At 36.3% G+C, this 26448-nt stretch overlaps 1 protein-coding gene across 2 annotated transcripts in view; it reads left to right on the forward strand.

Moving 5' to 3' along the window:
* Positions 1-697: 697 nt before the first annotated feature.
* Positions 698-26448, forward strand: part of MED23 (mediator complex subunit 23) — a 42703-nt gene continuing 16952 nt past the window's right edge. The window contains exons 1-17 of one of the 2 annotated variants that reach the window (XM_019663496.1): positions 698-948; positions 1296-1327; positions 1486-1573; positions 3655-3779; positions 4904-5015; positions 6516-6614; positions 7198-7299; positions 8748-8817; positions 10151-10263; positions 11614-11709; positions 12253-12270; positions 17322-17522; positions 19563-19706; positions 21538-21683; positions 22559-22804; positions 24791-24933; positions 25991-26165. In XM_019663496.1, the coding sequence (XP_019519041.1) occupies positions 901-948; positions 1296-1327; positions 1486-1573; positions 3655-3779; positions 4904-5015; positions 6516-6614; positions 7198-7299; positions 8748-8817; positions 10151-10263; positions 11614-11709; positions 12253-12270; positions 17322-17522; positions 19563-19706; positions 21538-21683; positions 22559-22804; positions 24791-24933; positions 25991-26165 (1958 nt within the window). In that variant the 5' untranslated portion in view covers positions 698-900. The remainder of the gene's footprint in view (positions 949-1295; positions 1328-1485; positions 1574-3654; positions 3780-4903; positions 5016-6515; positions 6615-7197; positions 7300-8747; positions 8818-10150; positions 10264-11613; positions 11710-12252; positions 12271-17321; positions 17523-19562; positions 19707-21537; positions 21684-22558; positions 22805-24790; positions 24934-25990; positions 26166-26448) is intronic. The other variant, XM_019663497.1, reaches the window with a different exon arrangement.

Genomic DNA, 26448 nt, shown 5'->3' on the forward strand with positions numbered 1-26448 from the left:
GAGCAAGCTCTTAACCAACTGAGCCACAATGATGCATTCTTTTTNGGGTCAGCCTTCCTCTTTGCCACCCTCCTCCACCCCCATTCCCACCAAATAGGCTATAGGTGTTCAGTAACTGATAAATATTATTTTTAGATTATAATTAGAAGAAATGGTAAATATTATTCCAATTAAAAATCAATAATAATGATTTATTTTTTTTTTTTTTTTTTGGGCCAGGAATCAAACCGCTGTTGCTCAGAGCTCTAACTCTTGAGCAAGCTCTTAACCAACTGAGCCACAATGATGCATTCTTTTTAAACATTCATTGAAAACCTACTATGTGTCCGGCACTGATGCTACCACAGTTGAGAAGATATGGCCTCTGTGGTCAAGATGAGTATTGTTTCAACTCCTGGCTCAAAGCTGCTGACGGAGCTGCAGGACAAAGTCAGCAGCCACCATCAGTTTCACCCAGGGTGCCGCAGAAACTGTCTGCAGGCTGAAGCCCCTGGGCTGCAAGCCTTTTTTCCTTTCCAATATGCAAAAGCTTTAGACCCGAGGAGGAAGCAACACCCGCTTCTGCCAGGAGGTGGTGGCCTGCAGCCGACAATGCCTCTGGGTGACTTAGGCTCGAGGCGCCGCTTGGGGGCGCTCTCTTTTGACTCGCGGAACCATGTGGCTCGGTCCCTCGTTTCCGGGGGTTTGGTAATCGGAAAGCACCAGGAGCTTCCCGGTGCTTCCGTGCAGGCCTCGGTTGTTTGCTGGATCTTGGAGGGGACTCAGTTGAGCACTTGGGGTGGAAAGCGACTCGTTCGACCTGTGGTTTCCTGAGGGCGTCTCCGCCCCTCTGCCGGTCTATTCCCGGAGCTTGGGCCTGCTCCCAGGCAGCGCGCCGGGCGCCCAAGGAAGGCGGAGGCGATGGTACAGATGGAGACGCAACTGCAGAGCATTTTTGAGGAGGTGGTGGTGAGTGAAAGGGCCAGGGATTCAGGACTACGGCCGGGCGAGGGGGAGGTTTGGGGGCAGCAGATTAAGGAACCCGGCTCGGACAGCTTCTCCCCCACCTGTCCTTTGTGGTGACACTGTGTGTGCGCGCAAAGGTTTAGCGATTCTCAAACTGCTGTCAAATTCAAAGCTTCCTTGAAATCCACAATACCCGTTGTGACAGGCCTGGCAGGCATTGTTAGTTTCTGCGTGTAGGTGACTAAGGTGACTTGCCCAGTGTTACATTGTAATATTTTACTCAGGGAGGGCCCTCTTTTTTTTTTTTTTAATTCACATTTTGTTTTTTTTTTTTTTTTTTTTTTTTGCAGAAAACGGAAATTATAGAAGAGGCTTTCCCTGGGTGAGTATCTGCATGGCAGATTTTTGTGTTCTTACACGGGTGTGTCTTTGTTAACATTTTACTCAGTTTTTTCTTGGAGATTTATAAGATCCACAGTTCTAGTTATGTTGAATTACCTTTTAAAAACTAGTGGCAAATAATGTGATTTTTGTTTCTAGCATGTTTATGGACACCCCTGAAGATGAAAAAACAAAACTAATTAGCTGTTTGGGGGCTTTCAGACAGTTTTGGGGTGGTCTTTCCCAGGTGAGTACTGCATTTTTAATACATTTCACTGTTAACTTTTGACCCCTTCTTTTTTTTACATTTACTTTGATGTTGCTGTTGAGATCTTTCTGGAAAGGGAGAGATAAAATTGTCATCATGTTTTAGTTGCCTATTTTGGTTTCCATTTGTTTCAGTTTGTCTTCCAGTGGGGAACCTGTATTGAGAATTGAAGTTGATGACAGCACAGTGTGAGATGTTTTTGAAAATCTCTCCATGTTAGATTACATAAAACCACTTTTATCCTATTCTCATTTATTTGGTGTACGTGAAAACAGCTGTATTAGGGATTATAAAGGATAAATTTTCATTTTCTCAACAAAGGAACTGGCATAGTATTGATATAGAGATACTACAGGAAAGATACAGAAATACCACAATAAGGATACAATTTTATAATAAGGACATAAAGATATTATAATAAAAATGAGGAAAGGAGCAGTAAAATTTAATTACAAAGAACAGTCACCAGAAAAGGTATCCCTGAAAAAGACAAAATGTGTGATCCTTAAAGACTTCATTATCTTCTTATGGTTCATTATAGGCAGGAAAATGTTTGCAGTTGATCCCCTGGTGGTAAGACTTGCCACTCAGACATGGATCATATAGCAACAAAACATTCTTTTTTTAAAGAGTTTTAATAGGTAATATATTCATGTGGTTCCAAATGCAAAAGGTACAAAAAGGTGGACCCAATTAATAGTCTCTTTCGTCTCTCAGCTTAATTACCTGTTCTTTTTCCTGTCTGTAGCCAGGATTCTCAGTTTGTATTTCCTTCTAGAAGTATTTTATGCATATACAATCATTTTTATAAAATGATCATATATTATGTACACTGTTCATTAGCACCTTGCTTTTTTCACCCTTATTAATAAATTCTGAAAGTCATTCTACAGCATTCCACTAAAAGTTCAAATTTCTGCCTTCCTTCCTTGCTTCCAGCATAATATTTATTTATTTTATGGCTGTACCTTCCTTTTTTTTAACCAGTCCCCTACTGACTGACATTTAGGTTGCTTCTTATCTTTTCCACCTTAAAACAATGCAAAATGAATAATGTTATACATGGGACACAGAATAAATTCCTGGAAGTAGTATTGCTGAGTCAGAAGGTATGTCTATTTGTAATTTTTATAGAAATTGCCTAGTAGCTTTCCATAAGAGTCACCAATTTATACTCCCATTAGCAATATATAAGAGTGTATATTTCCTATAGCCTCACAATAGAGTGTTCATGAGCTTTTTGATCTTTGCCAATCTAAAACATGAGAAATTTTATCTCAGTGTAATTTTATTTTACATTTCTCTGAGTAATGTTGACCATCTTTCCAAAATATTTAAAATTTTTAATGATTTTTTAAACATTTTATGAGTGAAGGTATGGCCCTTATCTCCAAGAATATTATATTCTAATGAGGGAGCCTGAAAGAAGGTAATATTTGTAAATCAGCATTATATGATCAACCATAGAAGTATATATTAGGGACAGTGGGAATGAAGAGGAACAGGACACAGGCTCTTTTGAGGATGTCCTAGAAGACAGACTTTGATATGAGCACTACATTTCATATCAGATTTAAAGTCATAGAAGCCTAGAAATTTGCTATGTCGCTGAATTCATGATTGATTGAGCTCATAAGGATTAGATTCCCACTAAATTCTCATGAGACTGATGTACTAACCCATAATGGATTTTTTTCCCCCGTGACAGAAATATTTATATCTGCCGTTAAGGTCACTGCTTACAATGCCTTACATAATCTGTGTTAGAGTTTTTCTATTGATCATGTTAATAAAATCTTACTCCTTTTGGAGGTCCCAAATAAAATAATAAAAATGATGGGAGTTTAATCTTTATAATGGTAAGATTTTAAGTTTAATATAACTGAAATACTGAATCTGAATTTTTTTCCTTTTTTTTTTTTTAAATTGTCTCCATCCGTGAATGTTTATAGTGGAGTATCTCATTCATAGTCTTCGTATACACCCAGGTGTAGCATTAGCTATATTAATTACAAAATATAACTTTAGACCTAAAATATAATCATTTTCTAATTTTCCAGGAATCTCATGAACAGTGCATCCAGTGGATTGTTAAATTCATTCATGGCCAACATAGTCCTAAAAGAATTTCTTTTCTTTATGACTGTTTAGCAATGGCAGTCGAGACTGGTCTCCTTCCACCCAGGTATGTTTAATGATGGGTATCAGCAATCGGAGAATTTTCTTTTTTACTAATATTTGGAAATTGGTTGAGGTTGTTGTAAAAGGACAAGGAAATGGTAAAGGACATTAGGCTCAACAAGCAATACTTCATAATACCTCAGGTTTTAGTTTCTTATATTCTTAGAATTATATATTTAAAGGCTCAAAAACAGGCAGGCTTTCCCTTTCAGCCCAGGGGCTAACATCACTCACCTTGATGAGCTGTTTTCCAGTTAACTTTTGCTATGAATTGCCTCAAAATGGTACAGCTTAGAACAATAATAATCATTTTATGGACACCTGTGGCTATGGTGGTTGACTGGGCTTAGTAGACAGTTTTTTCTGAGGGTTCGTGATTGCAGTCAGATGGTGGCTAGGACTGAAGTCATGACAAAGGCTTCCCCATTCATATGTCTGGTGGTTGATGCCTGGCTATCACTGGACCTCCCTTGGGCTATTGGCTGGAACCTGCATGTGCCCTCTCCATGTGACCTGGACTTTCTCAGCATGGTGGAGTCCAAGAGCAAATATTGAAAACACATCTAGGCAGAAGCTGTATCACTTTGCCTCGGAAGTCACACACTGTCCCTTTTGCCATAGTCTTAGGCCTGTCCAGATTTAAGGAAAGAGAATGTAGACTCTCTTCCCACCTCTTCACGTGAGGAATATCAGCGTCACATTTCAAAAAAGCCTGAGGATTGAAAATCTTATTGCAGCCATCTTGGGAAAATACAATCTGCCACAAGCTGATAGATGGTAAACATTTAACCATCTATCTTTTGATAGATTTCTTGCTAGTAAAAATATTATGAATATCATTTAGTTCTACTTTGTTTATTCTTTCATACAAATAAAATATGCAAAATATTGGGTTGTCAGAAAAGTCATGATGCATTTTTGCAACGGAAAACATAGAAAAAATACGTCATGACTTTTCCAACAACCCAATACTATTCCTAAATTTTTAAAAGTGTACTTGAGTAATAACGTACCTTTATGAAAAATGCTTAGTACGACAAATATAATATCCAGAGTACACACACATTGATGATTAGAAAACTCGCAAAATTCTGTCTAGTAACTGGAATGGGTATTCCTTTTTTCTAGGATGGTTTGTGAATCCCTGATAAACTCTGACACTCTTGAATGGGAAAGAACACAGCTTTGGGCCTTAACATTTCAACTGGTTCGGAAAATAATTGGGGGAGTGGATTACAAGGTATTTTTTTTCCTAATTATTAAAAAGTAATCACTTTCGGGCATGATTAATTTCTTTCTCATTTGTATTTTTCTTCATTTCAGATGGGAGGAATGAAGCGAAAGCATTTACAAAATCTGTTTTTTTTGTTGTATTTCCCAAAGGGGTTTAACATCATTCAGTGTGTCCCGCAGCTCCTCTGCTCCCCTCACAGCATTCTTAAACATGCAGTCGGCTAATATGTTTTTACGATGAGTAGGGAAGTCACCAAGCCAACTTTGGGTTTCTTCATGCCACAGATCTGAAGATGCGATCTTACGATGTTGGGTCCCTTTCAAATAAAAGAGCACAGAGGAGAGATGCGTGGACCTGAGAGAGGATGTAGGCATTCACTGCTGAGAGGAGCAAGTGGTGTATCACCTCCACCTTGACCTTCCCGGGACACATGGCCTTCCGTAGCTAGTATCTTTAGCACTCTGCTCTTGACCAAAAACAACTGCATATACACTCTTAATCGTGTGTCATAATGCAGCTCAGTATTTCCATAGCTGCAAAAGCCATTCTGCTTTGTTGAAGCCACTATGGTATTGTCCTTTTTGAAAGAATTGCCAGTACCTGGTCCTATGCTTATGTCTGTATTTTCTCCAATCTAAAATGACTTACTAATTATTTATTTGAATCATGACTTAATACAAAATTAATTCTAAGAAGCCTTTTCTGATTATTTTCTCTTTACTTGAACTTCAGTTTCTTTAGCAGGTTAATATGCAGTTTTTACCTTCTTGTTTGTACGGTGCTTTATTTTTCTAGTTTTTCTGATTTCTTCCATGTATATGTTTTGTCCATCTTTTTTTTTTTTTACAAGATTGATCCCATAGTTTATACTCAATAAGTGAATGGTTGAACGAAATTTCTTCTCTATAGCAGATTCTGCTTTGAAATAATGCAACTTGTAATAATAGATAATGAGGAAATGAATGATTAACAGAATAGCCTTGTTGGATAAGTTTGAGGGATTAAGGTATATTGAATAAATTTGAAGGATTAAAGGTTATGGATGAGAATGGAGAACAAAATTAGAAAGGAATGAGCAGAAACGGTCATCTGCCAGAAAGTTTATTATTATTGCCCATGTTTTCAGAGTATTTTCAAGTTCTATTTAACAACTGTATTTCCATCTATAAGCCCACATTAAGCTTTTTTGGATTCTTGTTACAGTAGAAACTTTTCTAATGTTGTGAAGGTCAAAAAAGTTTAGCAGAATGTGGAAAGGTTAATTTTTATTGATAAGTGACTTTCTTTGTTCGTTCATACTACCAGACTTTTTTTAGAATTCTGTTTTAGAGCATGACTCTTAGGTTAATGTTAGGGACTTGAATATTAGCTCTGATTCAGAAAAATTGAAGGTAACATTTGAGGGTAACATTTTTTTCTGAATGTATAATCTTGAAACCTGTAGAAGTTTAACTAGCACAGGGGACATTACTTAGTTTTAACCTATGACTTTTTTTCTTATATCAGGGTGTTCGCGATCTCTTAAAAGTGATTTTGGAGAAAATCTTGACAATTCCCAATACAGTGAGCTCAGCTGTTGTACAGCAGCTTCTAGCAGCAAGAGAGGTAACATATACATGTCTGCAGTTCCTTTATCATAACCTCAGGAAAGTCTAGTTTTATATAATTCTGTGCTTTTAAACGCCATGGTAATTTGTGGAATATTTCATTTGTTTACTTCTACAAAAATCACTTTTAGTTTTAAAGATGCTGTTTCACTTTTATTATATTTCAGAAGGAAATTTTCATTAATTTATGTTTTTTAATTATGAAAACAACAATATAGATATTAAAGTAATATTTCCACCCATTACAAGATATCCTATGGACCGCTTAAAAGATCTAAAAGATCTTTGTACTATATAACTAATTTGCAAGATTTTTTACTTTGGTCTGTTGCTCTGCTGTTGGAGTCTACCAATATTTAAAGCATTGTCAATGTTATTTACTAACCATCAGCAATCCATTTTGTTGTAATCTTTGTTTTTTAGAGATTCTTCACATATAAGTGAATTCCTTTATGGTAAGGTTTAAGCCCAGTACATTAATGAAATAATATTTCTACTTTTTAATATCCTGTTGTTGCCTTTAAAGGGCTCATCTGTGGGACTAGTGAAGAACAACAACATTACCCTTTTATTTTTCCCAGGTTATAGGATATATCTTGGAAAGAAATGCCTGTTTATTACCAGCCTATTTTGCAGTCACAGAGATCAGGAAACTATATCCTGAGGGAAAACTTCCACACTGGGTAAATTTGATATTTTCCAAAATTTTTAGTATTTCTGCTAATCTTATTATTATTTTTTTAAATCTATTTCTTTTTTTTTTCTTTTTTTTTTTTTTTAGTGTCAGGTATACAAAACAATGCAATAGTTATCCTTTTCAGCCCTCACAAAGTGAGAACCCCCCTCCCCCCATCTGCTGCCCCACTCCCCCCCCATATCATACATATCTATTACAATTCCATTGACTCCACTCCCCACACTATACTCCACATCCCGTGACTATATATATTCAATTATAGTTGACATACAATATTATAGAACATCAGCTTCAGGTGTATAGTGCAGTGATAAGCCTCTACCCCATCCATGAAGTGGTCTCCCTAATAAGACATGTGACCATGTGACACCTTGCAAAATATTTACAACATTATTCATTATATTCCCCGAACTCTCTTTCACATCCCTGTGGCAGTATTGTAGTTACCTATTTATGCTGTCTAATCCCTTCCCCCTCATCCCGCCCCCTCCCATCTAGCAACCGTCGGATTTTCCTCTGTGTCTCTCAGACCATTTCTGTTTACTTTGTTCGTTTATTCAGTTCTTTAGATTCCACATATAAGTGAGATCATATGGTATTTGTCTTTCTCCGACTGACTTGTTTTACTTAACATAGTGTTCTCTAGGTCCGTCCATATCGTTGCAAATGGTAGGATTTCATTCTTTATAGCAGAGTAATACTCCATTGTATTAATGTACCACAGTTTCTTAATCCAGTCATCTACCGATGGGCATTTCAGTTGTTTCCAAGTCTTGGCTATTGTAAAAAGAGCTGCAATGAACATAGGGGTGCATATATTTTTTCAAATTAACGTATTGGGTTTCTCTGGATAGATACCTAAGAGTGGAATTGCTGAGTCATACGTAGTTCCATTTCCAGTTTTTTGAGATACCCTCATACTGATTTCCATAATGGCTGCATCAATCTGTGGTCCCACCAACAGTGCACCAGGGTTCCCTTTTCTTCACAGCCTTGCCAGCACTTGTTTGTTGATTTATTGATAGCCATTCTGACTGGAGTGAGGTGGTATAATCTTATTTTTTGTGTGGTTATTTTTTTAAATGGTCACTTTTATCCTTAGATAATATATATGTATTTTTTATCATTATGATGTATTCCTTTCTTTCATTTCTCTGCTCTTCTGTTGAGATAATTTATATACCATGTGATAAAATATACATAGCTTCACCAAATAGCTAAGGACATGGCGTCATGACTTGGCTTGTTTCAGGGACAGATGAGCTGGTCAGTAACTGTTTGGAAGGAAGTAAAAGAGACCAAACCTTTGAGTAATTTTAAAGGGCCAGGCATTGTACTAAATCTTTACATAGTATCTCATTTTATCTAAATGATCACTATATTCAGAGAAACCTTGATTTTACTTGTTTATTTTTTGTTTTGTTTTGTTTTTAGTTACTTGGAAACCTGGTATCAGACTTTGTGGATACCTTCAGGCCCACAGCAAGGATAAACTCCATTTGTGGTAGGATTCTAATTTAAAATATACTAAATAGTAGGTGATTTTTAATAATTTGACTATTAAAGTTATCGGATGGCATCTTACATGTCTTGGTCGCTTGTCACTTTAGTAACTCTCTAGGAGCTTAACAATAGGAGCCTTTTACTGATTTTCAGGTGCTTTGTGTGCTGAATGTCGGGAGGGAAAAGCAACTGCCTGGATCAGGTCTAAGCTTCAGGTAGAGCCATTCCAGAAGATACATTTCCTGGTGATCAGAGGGAACTTTGAATAGAGCCAGTAAAGCATCATGGAATCTCTAAGCAACTGGAAATCTCAACAGACCTGTCCCTCTGAGGTCACAGCACACAAACAAGACTGTCAGGCTCTTTCAGCCCTTTCCAAGTCACACCTGTGCTCTCTACTTAATTTACTTTGTTTTCCATTTTTTCATGTTTCATTAGGCTGGCTCTCAGATTTTTTTTAAAAAATAAGCATGTGATTTGGCAATTTTTGCAGTGCCCATATATACTCCTGGATTATTTCTAGAAATCATGGTGACTTCAGAACTGTCTGGGAATATAGATCATTATTTAGTCAATGACCAAATTTTGAGCACTTCTTATGAGTCAGGTGCCATTCTAGACACTGAAATACAAAACTAAACTAAACAAACTCTAGATAGATAATTCCTAGGTCTCTAGCTTTTGTGACAGAGTGGATATTGCTGTCAACAAATTATGGAAGCGGTGTAGGTTTGAGAAGGATGATGATGAGTTAATTTAAGACATGTTGAGCTAGAATGCTAATTCATGGGACATCCAAGTAGCAATATTCATCAGGCGGTTGGATATATGAGCCAGTAGTCATGAGCTCCATCTAAGGCCTCTGGAAACATCATGCTTAAAATTAATTGTGTTGACCCTAGACTTGAGAGGTCTCAAACTTTTTCTTTAAATGGTGATATAATAAATATTTTAGGTTTTGTGGGCTATGCAATCTGTTGTAGCTGCTCAACTGTGCCATTGAAGTGCACAAGCATCAGTGATCCAATGCGGCTTTATAAAAAGAGGTGACAAACTGGATTTGGCCCATGGATTATAGTCCGCTGACCTCTGTCCTAGATACTTGGACAAATGCAACATTTTTGAGTTTGGAAGGCCTATACAAATTGGTCTCCAACCATCAGGACTAAAAATAATCAAAGATAATTCACGAACTTCTACCTAATTAAAAAATTTTTAAAACCAGGGCCTGGTTCAAAATAGATATCCATTAAATATTTCTAGAGGGAATGAATGGAGGACCAAGCATTGCTGTGTTCACGTTACTTAAAAAACATTTTTTATATTACATGCAGGCCGCTGCAGCCTTCTGCCAGTTGTAAATAACTCGGGTGCCATTTGTAATTCATGGAAATTGGATCCTGCAACTCTTCGTTTTCCTTTGAAAGGCCTTTTGCCATATGATAAGGTATGTTGCTAAATATTATAATGGAACTTTTGGTCTAACACTCTCCATCCTTGATTATATGATTTGTGATGCTAACTTGTCTTTTCAGAGACTGAAGAAGTAAATATTTTTTTATTTATAAATATTTAATGAAAGATAGTTTATGGTTTAAAATGTGATTCCAATATCCACGTGCACCCTGGAGTTTGCGATATTGCAGGTGTTTATACTGTAGTGGTCCACCTCTGGAAAAGCACTTGGAATTAGCAAGCTGAATTTTAAATTCATTTCTTGTTTTCATTCTTCCTTTGCAAAGGGAGATGGAACATGAATTTGCAGTGTCCTTACAATTTGAAGTGAGCCTATTAGATTTTTTAAAAAGGAGGATGGGGAGACACAACAAAAGAGGAGTAGAAAATTCTCAAAGGAAAAAATACCCACAAATATCAATAAAATGAAACATCAGATATAGACATAAAGCTATAATGAAATTTAATAGATCATTATATTACCTTGGAGGTGGGAGTGATGACAGAACAGGGTATCAGGAGGCCTAGATATTTTTCATGTGTTTCATGTCAAAAGTGATATACAGGGTGGTTAGGAAACTTGTCTAAAAGAGAGAAGGGTGAAATAGTGGAAGTAAGGTGACAATCTGGGCTCTTGGCATATTAGTCAGCAAAACTTTGGAATGTGAAAAAGTGGTAAACTAAATAAAATCATCATGATAGCAATAATAATAAAAACATAAATTTATTGTGCACTTACTGTGTGCCAGGCAGTGTTCTGAAAACTTTACTTTGCAAAACCATATTCTTAACTGTCTTCTTATTATCTCCATTATACCGATGATGAAACTGAGACACAGAGTGGGTAGTAACTTGACTAAGGCCCCATGTTTAGGAAGTGGTAGAATCATTGAGCTCAGACCATATGAGTCCAGAATCTATACTCTTAACCCCTGTGCTGTCTAGTCATTTGTCATCTCCAAATTTGGAAATAGTGTTTGTTTACACTTGTATGGGAGTGATTGGAAACTGCCTCCATTCCAGTTTGATTAGATTTCTGAGCAGAAAATCCTTTCCTTACATTGATGCTTAAGACTTTCCTGTGACTAGCTGAAGTCATTTCTAAGTTTATCCTCTGTACGCCTTTGGGCAAGTCCCTTGCTTCAGTTATCACTTAACAAGTGAGGGGTGGGAACAGATTAACTGCAAGCACTAAAATCCTATGATTTTTTTCTCACTAGATACTGCCTACTGTGTGAAGGTAACAAGTGCCTTTAGAGGATTTTTTGATCCCAATTTCAAATTATTTGAATTAACATTTACTTTGATTTGAAGCAATAATTTTTTTTTATTTTCTTTAAAGGATCTGTTTGAACCACAGACTGCTTTGTTGAGATATGTATTGGAACAGCCTTATTCCAGGGATATGGTCTGCAATATGCTAGGTTTAAATAAGCAGGTACTGTACTATGCTGGAAACCTAGTAAATTCTGCATAGAATCTGCACTATTCTTTTCTCTTTTCTTTGCTATAGCTAACTGAGCAAAACAGTTAAAAACTATCTGGTGATTTTAAAAAAATATATGGTTTATTAAACAATGTATTATTCCTATCATTTATATATTGCTTTAAGAATGTTTAAATTAAAAAGGAGATATTTTAAAAGTTGGTTTATTTTGCATTGCTTTTTTTTCTATAAGGCCAGTTTCAAGTACACCTTTTGCCAGAGAAACCTACACATGACTTAACCATAATTTTTGACTTTTTGTTGTTTGGGTGTTCTTTTTTATAACCCTTGGAATCTTCAGCGCAGCCTCATTGCTGTTTTTTTTTTTTTTTTGGTGCATATTTGTTTGTTTTTGGTGGTTTAACATGTGGGAGGGTTTGTGCTGACTCTGGGTTCCTTGAGGCTGGCCTCATAGTCACTGTTTTGTCTTTTCTTTTTTTCTTCCTTTATTTTTGTTCTGTCCTGTCTTGTCCTGCCCATCCTCCAATGCTCTAGACCTTGAACATTGCTCAGGTATGTTCACAACCTTACTGTTGTATTGTGACTAACGATACGCTGGCCGCTTTGTAGCCACTGATTCCATCTAGAGAATACATGTATGGTCGGGGCTTGAAATTGGCAGGACCATGCTGAGACCAAGGCCACTAAAATGAATTTCTTCTTGGGATATGAGAGTTGTTTTTGGTGGATTGTTTTTTGGTTTTGGTTTTTGGTGTTTGTTGCTTTTTTTCTTTTTTCTTTTTAATTTTTTTTTTTTTTTTTTTTAACAAAGAGACAACACCTGGCACACAATAAAGCCTGTCACTTTTTGATAGGTTGTTTTTCCTTTCCACTCCATTTTACTCTTTTTCATATTTTACACTAAAGCTAGCCTGGTAGAATTTTGAGAGATGGAAAGATTTGTGGTGGCCTTTATCTTTCCAGACTTTTAAAACATAAATAAATAAAAACCTCAATAAAAATACTTATGTTGCTTTGCCTAAAAAAAGAAAACAAATTTAAAACAAAAGGAGGAATAGAAAAAAGCACTTTAATAGAGGTATATTACTTTCAAAAGTTGGAGTGGTAAATCTTATACAGGGAAGTTTTTTTTGGAAACATGGGGATTGACTAAGAAATGTCACACTCTTAGGTGACCCCACACCTGCTTGACAAACACCCTTCTTTGTCAGTCTTTGCCAGAAGTGTCCTCCTCCTGGAGTGAGCTCCTCTCAGTTGTAGCTCACCTATGGTGCGAGAAAAACACTGGCCAAACTTGATAAACCAAACTCTTATACAGTCCCAAGTCTGTTCCAGGACTTTTCACCTTTGAGATTTTAAGCAAAATAACGGTTCCAATTATTTTTGTTAAAAATTTTTGAGCCCAACATATTAAAATAAACCAGCTTTTTGATTTTAAAAAGACGTTCTTGTCTAGGTTATATAAAATAGCGTGACTGTTTGCAATACTATAGTGAAGGTTGTGCCAGTGCTTCCATTGATAAAGCCCTATTTTTAAGGACATATAGCTTGGCCATAAAACTTGCTCAGTGTTGAAACTTTGCATGCCAAACCTCACCCTGGTAGCAGTATCTCTTTTATTATTTTAAGTTTTTTCTTCTGAAAAATTTTCCAAGTTTCCTTGTTTGGACAAGCCTTTGTACATGTGACACCTAAACTGCTTCACACCACAGTATCTGACAGTTATCTCATATAATCTATCAACTTAGCATCTTAAATACCACGTCATTAATTCTGATCAACTTTCACTTGAGTTAGAGGTAAGTATTCAGTTAACTTTGAAAGAATGCTTCATGCTGTGTCTTAAAACTAATTTTTGCAATGAACTTTTAAGTCATACTTGACTCAGTTTTTTTATAATTTGGTGGATAAATGTACCCATGGTCATTTGAGCTGCGAGCACCTTCCCCCAGATATCCTTACCTATTATTTATTAGCCTTTTTCTTTTGGGGGCAGCTCTTCTCAAACTAGAAATTGATTCTAAAAAACAATTCGGAAAAGAGTATCTCTGATCTGATCATTTTAATAATAAGTTTCAACCTAACAGAAGTTTATGACTAAGACATAAATCCATAAAAAATAAAGTTTATAATGGAAATGCTGACAGAACATTATTAGTATTGGTCCCACTGGAGTGTAAACATTGTCAAAAATTCACAACTCATCGGTAATTGTTTTAGTAGAAAACTCTGTAGTGAGTGGACTTGTATAGATGGAAAATATATGCTGAATTGACTTGATATAGTATTTTTACCACCTGGAAAGTAGAGCAGAAAAATGAGAACACACAATATAAGAAGCATATGATTAAAAATAAACAATGTTACCTTATCACATCTTTTATCATTACAGAACTGTATCCTGCACTATACTTTCTTGTCCTTTCTCTAGCAATGCAGTAACTTACTTAAAGCTTGAAACCTTTTAAGAGCTGTCCATCTTGCATTTTCCAGTAGGAATAGGGCTATATTTTGTCTTAAAAATCAGTCGCATTCAGAAGATCTTAAATAGCCCAGTTGCGCGACCAGCAAGGTGGAGTGTTCACAGTGGAAGAATCCTGTTTTGTGTGTTGAAACAAGAGTTTGCGTTCTTTCTACTGAATAATAGCACTACAAAACAGGTGGTGTATGAACTTTAGCTACCTTGAGACAGTGAAGTGCTGAACTAACCACTTACCTTTGAAAGGCACCACTGAAAGTGGTATTAACTGACTGGCATAGTGCTTCAGCTCTGATTGGCAGAGAATATGATGAATGACATACAAAGGGATATTTTTTCCCAACTTGTCCTGAATAGGTATTGCTTTAAAATTGATTTCTAGCACTGACATAATGATTTAAAATTAACTTAAGCCCACTTAAGGACACTATGTTAACATTTCATCACAAAGGAGTAGCCGAACTGTCATATGAAAAGTGTCAGGGGCCACCTAGTATACGAGTAGTTACTAAGCCTGGAAAAGATTATTATCATTTGTCGTTTGAAACCATGGTGGGAAAGAATCGGGGCTTGGGTGGAGGTTAATGTTAATGTTTCTCTTGATATCTTGTGCCTGACTTTCAGCATTTACCAAAGCTGAAAATTTTAAATCAGTTTCCAATACGATTTGCGCTATTATGCAGAAATTGAATTGTTAAACTATTGAATTTAGATTCTTACTGTTAAAAGAAGTTTCAACTAAATATGCATATAGATATGATGTAAACTAATTCAACTTATATGCTTATATCTTGAAGACTTATATTTGTAAAAACTTTCAGAAAGCAAGTTGTGAGTAGCCATAGACATAGTATCCATTGGCTTACGGAATTATCATAGCCTGGTGACTGATACTTAACCTTCATTCACAGATCATTTAATTGCGTTGCAAATTTTTATTCCACTTTGTAAAATAATCTATGTGGTGGAGAGTCATACTTTTAATATACTTAACTTTTAGTTATTGACAAAAGCAAAACTTACTATTCTGAAGTGGTATCACAGATCATTTTCTTTGCTGGCATTATTAAAATTGGCAAATAAACATGTTTAAGCTGTCCTTAAACTTGGTTTGAGAACTATCCTTGGCTTTAACCAAAACACCTGGGAATTACAGAGTTAATCCTGATAAATGTTCTGCCACCCTCAGATACCAGGGCATTAGGCACCATAGAGAGTCCTGACTGATTTAATTCTTAGAAAATGGGTGTCATCTTGAGTTGTGATATGTATGAAAAATCATCAGCTTTAACTGTAAATTTTCTTTGTCAAAATGTCCTCCTTTATCAAAATCTTAATATTTTGGGATTTCCTTCTTAAGTCATTAACTGTGTGACCATCACTACACCCCTAAAAATATGTAGGTAAAAATCCAGTTTTTTTTTAAAAAACAAATAGCTAATATTCAAAAGGGTAACTCCAGAATGACTCAGATGCTAAAAAACAATTTTATTTAGTTTGCTCTTTTTTCCTGAAGCAGATAGATGAAAGACCATCATGGATGGAGGAATAGATGACAAATTGGTTAGTTTCCAAACTTGAAGCAAAATCCATCACTAATGAAAAATTCCTACTGGAAATCCTGGCTTTACTTCTTTTCACAAATTTTTCTGCCTCTTGTATACTTTGAATGATCTCACTCTAAATTTGTGTTGTCTGACACATTTCTTAGGTTGTTGGTGGTTGGCAGAACTAGTGAATTTCAAGCCCTGTACACAGTAGTTTTGCATGCCGATTTAAGAAAATAGTTTGTAGTGTTGTCTGTTGCACTTTGCTCTGCTTCATAATGATAATGACATTTGGAGGAAAAGTACTATAGTCTCAACTGGTGGTGTTAATATTGCTATTTGTAACCTGTAATGTGGTTGAACTGTGATCATGGCCTTGTGTTTTTGGAAAAAAATATGAAACAACCATTGATGCTTACTGTTTTGGATAGATGTTTGTTTTATTTGCATGCTTGAAGAAAGTGCAGCAATATTGGAGCTTTACAAGTTTGGAGCTGGCAAAGAGCATGCAGAAGAGGGGATGCTATTCATTATGTTTTGTTTTTTTCCAAATTCGTCCCCATTTTGCATTTTCCCCCTAAATTTAAAGAAATCATATCCCTTTTTCATGGCAAAAGAAAAAAAATAACATCTAAAGTTTAGAGGGAAAGCATCTGTATTAGTAATTGTATTCACTAGAAAGGCATCTAATTGCCTGGCTGCTAAGCCATATAACATATTTTATAAAGTAAATATGAAAATGGCTTAAAATATGGCTTAACATATATCTTTTGGTAAAAGTATGTATTTTTAAATCTCTTTAAAAAGCATAAATCTTTTTGCCTCTAGAAAGGGAAGTTGCATTTTCATTTTTAGTGTTTAAACTCAGTTCTTTTTCTTGTTTTAGATTTTTAAATAGTCTAATTTAAAAATTAAAGCTGCATTATGCTTGGCTTCTAAGAGAGAAGAGCAGAGATTAACATTGAGATCTTATTTATTTATTTGTTTGTTTATTTTTGTAGAGGAAGTTTTCATTTCAGTATCAGGACCAATACCACACATTGAAAAACAGATATTGAGCCATCTGGCAGCTATTTAGGTATACCTTTTTATATAAAGTTAGAGTAAACTTGCATGATTACTTTAAAATAAATAGATTCACACACTGCATTCTTTGCTGTCCTGCCAATATTTGATTCCTGGAAATACAGGGTTTTCATATTTTGAGTTGGATTGCAAAATTAATACTGTCCCCATTTCATACACCTTTTAAATTATCATTTCAAAGGATAAATAACAAAATTTATACTATGTGGTGCCCTTTGTCAAATTGAAACAATGATGTCTGTAGTGAAAGTCAAAAGTTAATGGGACATCTGTCCTGTGTGCGGCCTGAAAAATATTGTTTTTATGAAACTCATCCTCTACGATAATGTAGCATGATGCAGCTTTAATAGACTAAATCTAACCTTAACTTTCTAAGTTCAACTTCATTTCATGCTTCTCGGCCTCTTGTTACAAATAATGCCCGTTAACTGGTAACTTATGAGACTAACCAGGAGGCTTTTGGAATACTGTATTTAATCTCTGCCCTACAGCACAAGCAGCGCTGCCCTGTGCTGGAGGACCAGCTGGTGGACCTGGTGGTCTATGCCATGGAGCGATCTGAGACTGAGGAGAAGTTTGATGATGGCGGAACAAGCCAACTCCTGTGGCAGCATCTCTCAAGTCAGCTCATTTTCTTTGTGCTTTTCCAGTTTGCAAGTTTTCCACATATGGTCCTTTCTCTTCATCAGAAGGTAGGCACTGAATCTTTGGTTAGAGCCACTTCAGCTTTTGATCGGTACGTTTTAGGCTGGTATAGACATCACCTGGTGATTTCAGCAGGTGGCAGATGTTCTGAGCCCTAATTTCTATTTTGTTCAGTGGTTTTATGGTTTCTTAACTTTTGACTTTCTTGTCATTATCAAAACTAGGTTCAGTTATTCATTGTACATATTCACAGTGCGGGGACCAGGAGATACAAGATGAAAAGGCACTGTAGTACCCTCATGGAGTGCCTTACTAGTGGAAAGATATATTGTAGATATAAACAATTTGATTTTAATTTAATAGTCTTCATAATGAAAGCATGTTTCCCTGCAGTAGAAATAAAGTAGAATACATCGGAATGGCTTTATCAAAGAGATCTTGAAGCTTGGACAAATAGAAATTTGCCAAGAGGAAAAAGATAGGAAAATGTTTCCATGGCAATAAGATCATCGTGTGGAAAGGGATAGAAGTATGTGAGAACTGTAAAGGAAAAGGTAAAGAGGAAAGTGTTGGTGAGAGGAGGAAGGCAGGACAGCAAGATCTTGGAGATCTTGGAGAGCTTCGTATAGCCATGTGTTTGTCTAAGGAGTTTAGATTTTCTTTGAGAGGTAAATGAGGAGGGAAATGATATTATCAAATACAAGTTGAAAAAAATTACTGCTAAATGACCATGTATAGGAACCGTGATGAAGAGATGGATGGGGCCAAAATCAGAGGCAGTGAAATTAGTAAGGGAGCTATTGCAGTGATCTGGGTGTGAAATGCTGAAGGCCTGAACCAGGGCACAGAGAAGCCAGAGCCCAGGTATGCTGAGAGGTGAATAGAACCTGGTGATGATAGGTAACAGGAGTCTGGGATCACTCACTGGTTTCTACTTTGGCAGTGAATGGAAAGATAGGACAATGAATGCAAAACAGAATATAGTGGGAAAGTAAATTCATGGGAAGAGTTGATGGTAGTCCTAAGGCTTTAGAGACATCGAATGGGAATGAAATAAGCATTGTTATATTTATAATATCTCTACAGCATGGATTATTTTGGGGAAATTTTTTCATAAGAGTTGAAATTCTTTCAACCACTACTTACCCCAAGCCCTACCCCCCACACCACCACCACTGATTTCTGTTATAATCTACAGGAAACCAGGAAAAGTGTTTTTGATAACCAAACCTTGAGGATTTAAAACATTTTTTTAATGGTATAATAAAGTATTCCTTGTCCTTTGATGAGATATTTTTAGTAATTATCCCATATTAAATTTGATTCTCATATGCACATGACCAGCTTAATTATGTCCTAAAACCTTTAATGTTTGATATGCATAGTTGTTTTTTGGGGGGTGAGGGAGAAAACATATACCATATTTCCCCATGTATAAGACACTCCCATGTATAAGACGCACCTTAATTTTGGGGTCTGCAATTTGAAAAAGAATGTATTACATAAAGTTATTGAACTCAAGTTTATTCATCATAAAATTCATATAACTCCTCATCACTGTCAAAACTCTCAATCATAGCCAGTCTCAGATTGTTTTCTCAGTTGGAGGAGGACCAAACTTATATTCAGCAGCACGATTTCCATTCACTTTTGCAAACTGGATCACTTTTTACTTGAATTCAGCACCAATACGAAAATCTTTTCTGAGCCATTTCTGGGCAGAACGTGGCAAAACATAACCTAATATACTGGTAACAAGTGCGAAACAATGAGCGCAAAGACAACAAGCGCAAAAAAGCGGGAAATGCAAGTAAAAAAATCTACAACCACTACATAAGACGCACCCAGTTTTTAGACCCCACATTTTTCAAAAAAGGGTGCATCTTATACATGGGGAACTATGGTATAATATTAATTTAAAAGGCTTTACTTGGTATACCTTGAGTTGAGACAAAGTAATTATTAAATGCCAAAGTTAGATGCTAATTTTCTGAGAACAAGGTTTCTTTTTCTTTTTCTTTTTTCTTTAAACTTTACTACATCTATCTCTTTGGCTGTGTGGATATGTATTTAAACATCTTTTACAGTTAGCAGGGCGAGGACTGATCAAAGGCAGAGATCATCTAATGTGGGTTCTCCTGCAATTCATTTCTGGAAGTATTCAGAAAAATGCACTGGCTGATTTTCTCCCTGTCATGAAGCTCTTCGACCTTCTGTACCCAGAAAAAGAGGTAAGTTTTACTACATAGTTAATAATGTGATCAGTGGATTATGTCCAATTTATGTTTAAGGATTTTAGTGTGATTTTGTGACAGGAGCACTGGATTTGGAAGCTGGAAACCTGAGTTCTTTTCCCAATTCTGTGACTGACCATAATCGTGGGATGAACGTTAGGCCTCTCTTGACATTAGTTTACTCATATGTATAATGAAGAAATTAACTAGATTATTTATGAAGTTTATCTTAAATCACAATTGAACATTTAGTATAACAAACTCTTTTTCTACTTCCTAAGTAGGTTTACAATTTTAAAAAGCATTATGCTGTTTTTATGTATACATATTGAATTACCACATAACGTTAGTGTTTGTTAATATTTTTTTTGGCTGTTTGCTAATTGAGTATGTCTTCCCCCTGTGTTGTATTATATAAGGTGTTTGAGTAAAATATGGTATATATTGATGATTGCCACTTTCTTAGAAACATTTCATTATGGAAATTTATTTTTTCCAGTTTTGAAGCAGGCCATTATTATTTTTTTTAATTATATAAGCTTTAGGTGTGTACAGTATTATAATTCAACATCTGTGTACACTAGATGATCTACCCCAAAGTTTAGTTTCTATCCATTACCATACAGTTGACCCCCTTCACCCCTTTCACCCACCTCTCTAATCCCCTTCCCCTTTGGTAACTACTGATCTGTCCTCTGTATCTATGAGCTTGTTTTTGTTTTATTTTGTTTGGTTTGGGGGGAGGGTTGTTTGCTTCTTTTTAAGATTACACATGAGTAAAATTATATGGTATTTGTCTTTCTCCTTATGACTTATTTAATTTATCATACCCTCATAGTTCATTTACATTGTCACAGATGGCAAGATTTCATTCTTTTTTACGGCTGAGTAGTAGTATTCCTGTGTGTGTGTGTGTGTGTGTGTGTGTGTGTGTGTGTGTGTGTGTGTATCTTTATCTATTCATCCATTGATGAAACACTTAGGTGTTTCCCTATCTTGGCTATTGTAAATAATGCTTCAGTGATCATAGCGGTGCATATATTTTTTCAATTAGTGTTTTTGTATTCTCCAGATAAAAACCCAGAGTGTAATAGCTGGATCATATGGGAGCTCTATTTTTAATTTTTTTGAGGAACCTCCACACTGTTTTCCATAGTGGCTGCACCAGTTTATAGTCCCACCAACAGTGCACGAGGGTTCCCTTTTCTCCATATTCTGTCCAACACTTATTATTTCTTGCCTTTTTGATGATAGCCATTCTAACAGGTATGAGGTGATATTGTGATTTTGGTTTGCATTTCCCTAGATATTTAAATGCCCAAATTTTTAAATGCCCAAAAAGAGTAGAATAAATAGAAAAATAAAATCCCATGTACCAATTACCAAGAAATAATCTTGTTTTATCTTTCCTCCTCATCTTCTTTGTTAATGCCAAACAATTTTAAAGCAAATTCTTAATTTTTATGTTCTTGAAAAGTATATATGTGACTTTTAGAAATTATCTGCTTTTAATGTATTTATCACATTCAGTAAGATTTCATAATGATGTGCTTAATTATTAAGGAATAAAAATTTTTAAATGATTATGAATGCTCTGTGGCAGTAGGAAAAGCACATATGACTTTCTGTTAATTTCTTGGTAAGTCAAAACAATCTTGTAATAGTTTCAGTATTTTATAGCTGTTAGATCATCTGATTTGTATTATTGAATAGCCAAAGGACAATTGGGGCTAAATTAATACAGATATTTTTAAAAGAGCTGTATCACAAATAGATTACTAAAATATATATAATGAATTCTCCTCTTTCTGATAATATTATTTCCCAGTATATCCCAGTTCCTGATATTAACAAACCTCAATCAACTCATGCCTTTGCAATGACTTGCATTTGGATTCATCTTAATAGAAAAGCCCAAAATGACAACTCTAAGCTACAGATTCCAATACCTCATTCCCTAAAGCTTCACCATGAGTAAGTAATTGTAGCTTGACTATTAATGTTTTTATTTTATAAATAGTGGATTTTAGACTAATATTGTTCTGAGTGTGAAGAATCAAAATCTCCCCATACCCACTGGAAGTAAGGGTGACTAATGTGTATGTCATACCAAGAGAAACTGACCAATAACTGCCTCAGAAAACAATTGAAGAATAACTAATCCTGTTTATACATATCTAGATATGTATTTGTTTGATTTTCTTTTCTAAACTTTTCTTTTACAAGTGTTAACTTAAAATTCTTAATTTCCAAACATATGTGAAAAAGTTTCAAAAATTTCTTGGTGGCCGGCCGAACGGCACGTTGGTTGGGAGCTGGCTTGGGATGCTGGCTCTGAGCAGGGGGCCCTGGTTCGGGTCCCACATGAGGGCCGGTAACGCTGCGCCCTCTGCAGCTGAGATGGTGGGCAGCAGATGGACCTAGAGCTGGGCTGTTGTGGGTCACCGGCGATGGCGTAGGCTGCAGGCCCTGCTACAGTGGGTCTGCCATAAGCTACTGTGTGTGGCCGGCATTCCCTAATCTCTGAGTACTCAGAGATGACCTTTTTAGATAGATCTGGGCTTCAGTCAAGGGTGTTAGGAATAGCCGAACTTCCCACTCAGAATTTATGAAAAGTCTCTTCATAGGAGACTGTAGGATAGTCAGACTTCACATGTCATTTAGCTTTCATTTTGTGACACGCACCATAACCATCTTTTCATCATGCCATCTGTAATGAAGCAGAGAAATCAGTAGGAACCTAGTTCATGACTTTGTGAGTTGCATGATATTAAACTTTTTTTAAAATGTAGGTTAATTTTCTGGAAATGATTTGCATTTTTTCTGATTAATGGGACTTGAAATTTTAGGTTTCTACAGCAGAGTCTTAGAAATAAAAGTTTACAGATGAATGACTATAAGATTGCCCTGCTGTGTAACGCATACTCTACAAATTCAGAATGCTTTACGTTACCCATGGGAGCGCTGGTAGAAACTATTTATGGAAATGGAATTATGAGGATACCTCTTCCTGGAACGAGCTGTTTGGCTTCAGGATCAATTAGTCCCTTACCAATGAACCTCCTGGATTCACTGACAGTTCATGCTAAAATGAGGTATGTTCTGTTTATTCAGCCCTGTGTCATGGAATTGATATCAGTATAGTATAGACTTGCTTTCATAATCATGTTTGTGTGTTTTATGGTCAGGTTTTTAAGAATAATTGTCACGTCCAGCGTGGCAAGGGCAAATGGGTTTCTCTTGAGGGGCTGCGCAGATTGAATAAAGAGACAGAGACAGAAGTAGGATTAAGAGCGAGACCAAGGGACTCAGTCAGAGAAAACTGAGCCCCGAATCAGGTCAGCGCATGGCTTTTAATTGAGAATTTTCAAAGAAGTAAAACTTCTGTCAATCAAATTAGCATCCGTTTGAGGTCTGTGCCTCAAAGCCTTTCCATTAACATATCCATTATGTTCCAGCATATGCTATGCCTTCGCATATCCGCCCCGCATAGCCCCAGGACACCTTGTTACTGTGTCCTCCCAGAGGAGATTAACTGTTAGCATTCCAACAGGTGGCAGTCGCACCTTGAGACACTCCCCAGAGGGAGCCTTATCGGCCTCCTCCGGTCATACCGGGGCTTTTCTCTCTGGCTAATTGGGTTAGAGGCTAAATGCAGGGGGGCATGTTATTAGAAATCTTGGCTGTCAGACAACAAATAATTAGGTTTTTTTATTACAAAATGATAATTGTTATTATAGGATTTCTAGAATATACAAATAAACCCAAAGAAAATGTTATAATCCCTTCATGAGACATATGCATTGTAAAAAAATTTTGTGTATATTGAGTCTTTTATTATATGTATAAATATATGAATTTATGGATTTTTTTTAAACAAAATGGGCTTACTGCAATACTATTTTAAAACCATTTTTTCCCCATAATAATCTATCAAACACCTTTTTAGGCCTATGTTCTTCAAAAATATCTGTTTCAATTGCTACAAAGAAGCCTTGTGTGGCTATATATGATTATTTTGCCCACGTTGTTGGACATTGAGGTTATTTAGAATGTCTTAGTTTATAAAGAGGGCTATGAAGACTGTCTTTATGGCTGTCTGCACCTCTCCATAGTTACATTCTCATTAAATAATGTGCTGGAAGTGGAATTGCTGAGTCCAGCGATACAAAAATTATAATGCCTTAACTGTATTGATTACAAATAAGGACACTTTTAGAATTGCCGTTATGGTTTCTAGAAGACAGAAAGGTTCTGTTGGGTGTAATTCTAGAACCTCAGGTGCCTCTGAGAACCAATCTGATAATGAAAATGAGTGACGCCTAAGGCTGAGTGAAGGAGAGCCAGATATTAGTGAACGTGGAAGCGTGTGTGTGGAGGAGGCTGGTGCTGACTGGAGCGGGCAGGGCGCACCTCATGGTACTGCCGCTTTAGCTCATTTCTGTAATGCAAGAATGCAGGCCAGGCCAATACGGCTAGAGGAGCTAGAAATTCAGATTTATATTTCTAGTCTTTCAGCTCTTAAGTATTGGCTCAAACTTCAAACACTCTATAGGGCAAAGAATTCACCTGTGGGCCTCCAGGCAGGGCTTCAGTTCTAGAAAAGCCATGCTGTTTCAAATGGTAAACACTGTGGTGAAATTATACATGTGCTTTAGTAAAAGCATGTGTGACAGAGTCGAGGATAGCTCTGTTAGAACCTAACATTTGGGTCTTAGCAGTGATTTATTAAGTAATTCTGTAACAAAAGCTAAATTTCTCAAGTGGTTTTAGTTATATATTTGAAAAAGGAAAACCGACTGAATCCATCTCAAGCATGTTCCTGTGAGATGAGTTATACCCAAATTCTGCTTTTCTGTGAGCAGAGGGATCCTGATACCCATTGAAAGCACCATGGAAACCAGAATTAGCCTCGGGTTGCCAAGTGTGTGCTGCACAACTTAAATGATTAAAATGGAAATATATGATTCATTTCATATATTTAAGTTCAGATTTATACCAAGTTCCTTATAAGTAGAGTAACCCCTGTGTTTATGTCAAAAGTATGGATTTTTATTTTCTTTCCTTTTGTTTCTCCCCAGCCTTATCCACAGCATTGCTACCAGAGTGATAAAACTTGCTCATGCAAAGTCCAGTGTGGCCTTGGCTCCAGCCCTAGTGGAAACTTACAGTCGTTTACTGGTCTATATGGAAATAGAGTCTTTGGGCATCAAAGGATTTATCAGTAAGCCAGGATTTTCTGGTGTTTGTAACCATTATTAACCCATTCAATTAATTCAACAGGTCCTCTTCTAGGCGCTGGGGATACAGCAGTGTACGGAAGTCACTGCCATCATAGAGATTACCTGCTAATGAGAGAGACAGACATAAAATAAATAAATAAATGAAATTGGAATATGTCAGGTGACAAGTCTTATAGAGAAAAATAAAGTAAAAAATAGGGATAGGAAGTATGCAGGTCAGGAGAGTTGCATTTTTAAGTAAAGTGTTGGTAGGAAAAGAGTATTTTGCTAGTTGCTTGGGATACAGTGAGTAGGACAGACATGGTCACTGTGCTTATGTAAGAATCACAGTCCCATTTGTTTCTCTTGCTGGTGTGCTCCTGGGGCAGCAGTGAGTGCTCAATGACTAGCAATATGGAAGGAGTTTCCCTGCACTGCAGAAGACAGTTTATAGTGTCTGTTAGTTATTATGCAGTTCTAAATAATAGATACTTTCTAATATAGAAGTGGTTTTCTGATTCATGGTCATTCTAACTTTTCACCAATATAGTATAATTTTAATTTTAACCATGGTTACTCTTCATATCAGATAATTGAGAGTTGAATAAAACTTCTTTGGGAGGCAGGAGGGAATGTGATCGGGTGTGATGCAACTTGGGTACTAAAAAGGGGTCCTCACTTTATAAATGCTGGGAACATTCGCTTTACAAAAATAATTCAAAAGGTAACAGACTTGCAGAAGGTTAGAATTTTTTTTCATATCTTGTGTCTTATTTTTCCAGATGAACTTGAGTATCAGTTGTCAAATGCCAGGGGGAAAAAAAGCAAACAAGTTATAATTATGATCTGAATTTTTTCCCTTACATTAAAGTAGAAACTATGGAGAAAATTTGGGAAATATGTGTACATATGTATGTGTGTGTGTGTGTGTTTGTGTGCATGTGTGTGTGTATTCACAATCAAATCTTTATGTAGATTTTACTCAGTGTGACTTTTCTGCAGATGTCTTTTAATGACAGCTTTTACTGGTCATTGTCTTAAATTATCTTATTCCTCAAGGTCAACTTTTGCCAACTGTTTTCAAGTCTCATGCCTGGGGAATTTTACACACACTTCTTGAGATGTTCAGCTACCGGATGCACCACATTCAGCCTCATTACAGAGTTCAGCTCCTGAGTCATCTTCATACTTTGGCTGCAGTTGCACAAACAAACCAGAACCAGCTCCATCTCTGGTGAGCTCTTTGAAAACTGTCTTTTCTTAAGATTTATTAGAAGCTTTGTTGGAGATGAGGCACGTAATCCTGTACCTTATAATATTTTTATCCATTTGTCATGAAGCTCCTCTACTTCTGGAGTATTTTACTTTCAGTATAGAATGAATAGAGTGCAGCTTTTTAAACAAACATTTATTAAGATAGTTGAGTCCTTGCCTTGGGATCTTTGGGCGAATAATAAGTACTTCCAAGATCTTTGACATTATGGCCTAACTCAACCCTTTCGAATACTGGATTTAAA

Source organism: Hipposideros armiger, unplaced genomic scaffold (genome assembly GCF_001890085.2).
Source record: "Hipposideros armiger isolate ML-2016 unplaced genomic scaffold, ASM189008v1 scaffold_391, whole genome shotgun sequence".
In the NCBI taxonomy this organism is placed as follows: domain Eukaryota; kingdom Metazoa; phylum Chordata; class Mammalia; order Chiroptera; family Hipposideridae; genus Hipposideros; species Hipposideros armiger.